Here is a 4,233-nt window from a genome sequence, read left to right as displayed (position 1 = left end):
ATTCTTGCAGGTTCTGGAACAGACAATTAGAGAGTGATTTCGTAGAAATTCGAAAGCGTTGCAACGGAAGGCCAACCTTTGATGAGCTGACTGTCATTAAGTCCAGATCTGATTGTGCCATTAATCTTAATAAATCTATTGATATTATTTTGGCCTAAAGATTCTTTTAAACAAGAGTGAAGTTAACGGCTAAAAGTTCCGAAGTAAGAAGCAATCGTTATCGGCAATTTTCGATTAATATCCCCCCAAGCTGTCACACGAATGATTTTCTATCGACAGCTCGAAAATTATCAAAATTAATTTGTTGTCAACGTTATCGGCATTGCTTCCATAGGTCCTAAAACAATTGTGTTTATAAATAAAATTTATTTCTATTACAAGACAACTTGTGTGGATAGGATATAGATGTGCCTCCAAAGAGTCCAGTTCTTCCCAGATTAGAAAAAATTAAATTAATTAAAAATTAGTAGCAAAAATGTGTGAAAATCCAATAAATCCCAAACAAAAACTACGAGATACAGGCAATTTATGCCGTGAAGATTTCGATGGTGGACCCATAAGTTTGGATGAAATCGAGCCGGGACTATATTTGGGTAAGTGGAATAAACTTATATAAAATTTGTATATAAATTTAATTGTTATTTTCATTCATAAAATTTACAGGAAATTTAACTGCTGCTACCCATATGGAAACTTTGCGTTCATTTAATATTTCGTATATATTAACGCTGGACTCAATACCATTGCCACAGCACATAACGGAGGCATCATTCCTAACCACAAAATATATACACAGTAAGTTTTACCCTTTTATGTATTAATGGACATTGTATATAAATCATGCTTGTGTATATTTGTACGTCATTCACTACGTGGGATGGTTTCGATTGTCGGTATATGTCAATCAAACTTGTTCGAATTTCGTAATATAGACCCAATAATAATAATGTTGTGAATGAATGTTTACAAAATCCGTTGAAGGATATCAATTTCATTGTGTAGGCCGGATATTACAATATTGACCGGATATTACAAAAGGCTATTTTTATCATAACCCCTACTATCCAAGATATTTAAAGCATGGAGTATATTAACATACATAACGTTTAGAATATAACCAACATCATAATAACCAGTAGGCGTGGATTTTTAAAGTAAATTTTTCCAATAAATTAAAGGCCAAGAGGCGTAGATTTTTAAAATAATTTTTTCCCCACAAATTAAAGGCCAATAGGCGAGGATTTTTAAGGTAAAAATTTTCAATAACGTAAAAACCAATAGGCGTGGATTTTTAAAGTAAATTTTTTCCAACAACCCAAAGGCCAAGAGGCGTAGATTTTTAAAATAAATTTTTCCCACAAATTAAAGGCCAATAGGCGAGGATTTTTAAGGTAAAAATTTTCAATAACCTAAAAACCAATAGGCGTGGATTTTTAAAATAAATTTCTTCCTACAAATTAAAGGCCAATAGGCGAGGATTTTTAAGGTAAAAATTTTCAATAACCTAAAAACCAATAGGCGTGGATTTTCCATCAACCTAATAACCTATAGGTGGGGATTTTTTCCAACAACCAAAATACCTATGGGTGGGGATTTTTAAAGTAAATTTTTTCCATCAACCTAATAACCTATAGGTGGGGATTTTTTCCAACAACCAAAATACCTATAGGTGGGGATTTTTAAAGTAAATTTTTTCCATCAACGTAAAGACCTATATGTAGGGATTTTTAAAGTAAATTTTTCCATCAACTTAAAGACCTATAGGTGGGCATTTTTAACGTAAATTTTTTCCAACAACCTAAAGACCTATAGGTGGGGATTTTTTAAGTAAATTTTTTCCAACAACCTAAAGACCTATAGGTGGGGATTTTTTAAGTAAATTTTTTCCAACAACCTAAAGACCTATAGGTGGAGATTTTTAAAGTAAAATTTTTCCAACAGCCTAAAGACCTATAGTTGGGGATTTTTAAAATTACTTTCTTCTCTTTTAGTCGCCGACATGCCCAAGGAAGATATTTTACATCATCTCAATACTTGCTATGATTTCATCAATGAAGCTCTTACAACAGGCCATAACATTCTGGTGCATTGGTAAGTGTTAATGTCCATATGTTTTTAATGAAATTCCAATTTATAAACTATGTCTCCCTCTTTTAAGTTATTTTGGTGTTAGTCGCAGTTCATCCGCAGTTATTGCCTATATTATGAAACGTCACAATATGGACTACAACACAGCCTATGATTTCGTAAAATCGAAACGGCGTTTTGTACAACCAAATGCTGGATTTGCTGCTCAATTGAAATTATGGCATCGCATGGGTTGCAACATCGATCCACACTATCAAAAATATAAAATCTATCGTTTACGTTTGGCTGGTGATCAGGTGCGGAAAGGTAAGATGTATTTCGTAATTTTTTTGAGAGTTAAAAATCTAAAAAGTGTACATTACAGCCAAAATTCTTCCACCCAATTTCAATGATCTGATAAAACCCGATCCAGCAATAACCCAAGAAAATCCCGAACCCATTGTTTACCGTTGTCGCAAGTGTCGTCGTGTTTTGGCATCAAAATCAAATGTTTTACAGCACACGGCTAAAAATGTGGCACAAGAAAAAGTCAACGATAATGGTAATACAACTATGATGAGTGCAGATAAAACCACAGACCAAACAACTGGAACAGGTGTTGGTGGTGGTGGCGGCGGGGCTCCCCGGCTGTTGGAACAAATTGCCCAGCAAATACGTAAAGTTTCATTGGCATCACCAACAACGGGCGGTGAGGAGGGAACACAACAAAATACCCCCCTCACCTATTGTCAGAATATTTTATTTGTCGAACCAATTGCCTGGATGAAACATATTGGCAATAATACCCAAGGACGTTTGAATTGTCCCAAGTGTGATCAGAAATTGGGAAATTATAGTTGGATAAATGGTGAGTATAATGAAGAAATATTCAAAATATCTTTCAATAGATCGGGAAATATCAATGCTAAAGGCATAGACAGTTTGAAAATTTGGGATACGATCTTGAAAATAACAAAAATTAAAATGGAGACAAAATTCAAGTAAAGAATTTAATGCCATATCAAACTAATTTTAATGTTTTATCTTCCCTCTCTCTCTCTGTAGGTTGTCAATGCCCCTGTGGCGAAGAAGTATCACCAGCATTTTATATGATACCTTCCAAAGTTGAACTCTCCAAGGCTGTTCAAAATGTACAAACCACTTTGTAAAGCAAACAAAATACTTATTTTTATTTTATTTTAATTGGAATTTATGTGTTTAAAATATGGTTATTATATATGTATGTATGTACATTATTATATTGTTGTCTTGAAAAAAAGAAACCAAAACCAAAATGCTTCCATATTGTTGTGGTTATAAAAAACATAGATATTCCTAAATGATTAGATTTATGGAACTATTTTGCGCTTTTAATTTTCAAAAAAATAATACGCTTGTTGTGATAATTTATATAGTAATTAAAAACAAAATCAGATATATTTTTTGGCTGGCCCAAGGTCCATTGACGCAATGCGTCCTTGTTTTAACTGAAAATAAAAATTAGCATTTTTTTGTTAATTTCAAATAATTGAAACGGGTTTTTTAATTAACATATTTTTATTATTTATTTTTTAAATATTAATAAAACCCCTGTTTATGAAAGAGAAAGGAATAAGAAAATGTCTCCCACTCTCTCTCTCTCTCTCTTAATAATTTATTTTATCCTTGAATTTATATATCCTATTACAAATAGGTCCTACTCTAATTCATCAAATCAGTAAAAATTTAATAAAAGCAAATAACGCTACTCCAATTCCACAAGGACAGTATTATGAAAATCTTCGAAAAATTGACTTCCCCCCTCAACTATACAATTTAATACTCAAAATAAAATTAATAATAAAATACTCAGAATATTCAAAATAAACATTAAAAAGTAATATCAAATGTTTTTTATAATATATAAATGTAACAAAAAATAAATAAAATAAAATTATACGGTATCAACTGCTTAAAGCAATAACAAATAATATTTCAATGTTTATTGTAATATTTATTTTTTATATATATTACCAAAGTATTACTCCAAAACAATTTAATGCAAAAATCAGAAATTGTATAAATGTGAATAAAAAATTAAATCAAAAAGGGTTTTCTATAAAAAAAAATAATAGATTAAAAGGAATTAATAAACAATTTTCAAATTTGTGTCTTAATAAAGAATTT

General features: G+C 31.1%; 1 protein-coding gene across 1 annotated transcript; it reads left to right on the top strand.

Moving 5' to 3' along the window:
• Nucleotides 1-475: 475 nt before the first annotated feature.
• LOC133321081 (dual specificity protein phosphatase MPK-4-like) lies at nt 476-3,242 on the top strand. Its single transcript, XM_061530181.1, has 6 exons — nt 476-593; nt 664-795; nt 1,992-2,091; nt 2,159-2,394; nt 2,453-2,935; nt 3,133-3,242. Exons 1-6 carry the CDS (start codon nt 476-478, stop codon nt 3,234-3,236), a joined length of 1,173 nt encoding a protein of 390 aa, XP_061386165.1. The 3' UTR covers nt 3,237-3,242.
• The last annotated feature ends 991 nt before the right edge of the window (nt 3,243-4,233 follow it).

This window comes from Musca vetustissima, unplaced genomic scaffold (genome assembly GCF_032173495.1).
Source record: "Musca vetustissima isolate MV318-11 ecotype Yass unplaced genomic scaffold, APGP_CSIRO_Mvet_v1 utg970309, whole genome shotgun sequence".
Lineage (NCBI taxonomy): Eukaryota > Metazoa > Arthropoda > Insecta > Diptera > Muscidae > Musca > Musca vetustissima.
Note: the sequence above shows the minus strand (reverse complement) of the source record. Positions and strands in the feature narration are given on the sequence as shown.

Coding starts and splice junctions, on each gene's coding strand:
- LOC133321081 (XM_061530181.1), top strand. CDS start 476: ATGTGTGAAAATCCAATAAATCCCAAACAAAAACTACGAGATACAGGC. Junction 796..1,991: donor AACCACAAAATATATACACA/GTAAGTTTTACC, acceptor CTTCTCTTTTAG/TCGCCGACATGCCCAAGGAA. Junction 2,936..3,132: donor AAATTATAGTTGGATAAATG/GTGAGTATAATG, acceptor CTCTCTCTGTAG/GTTGTCAATGCCCCTGTGGC.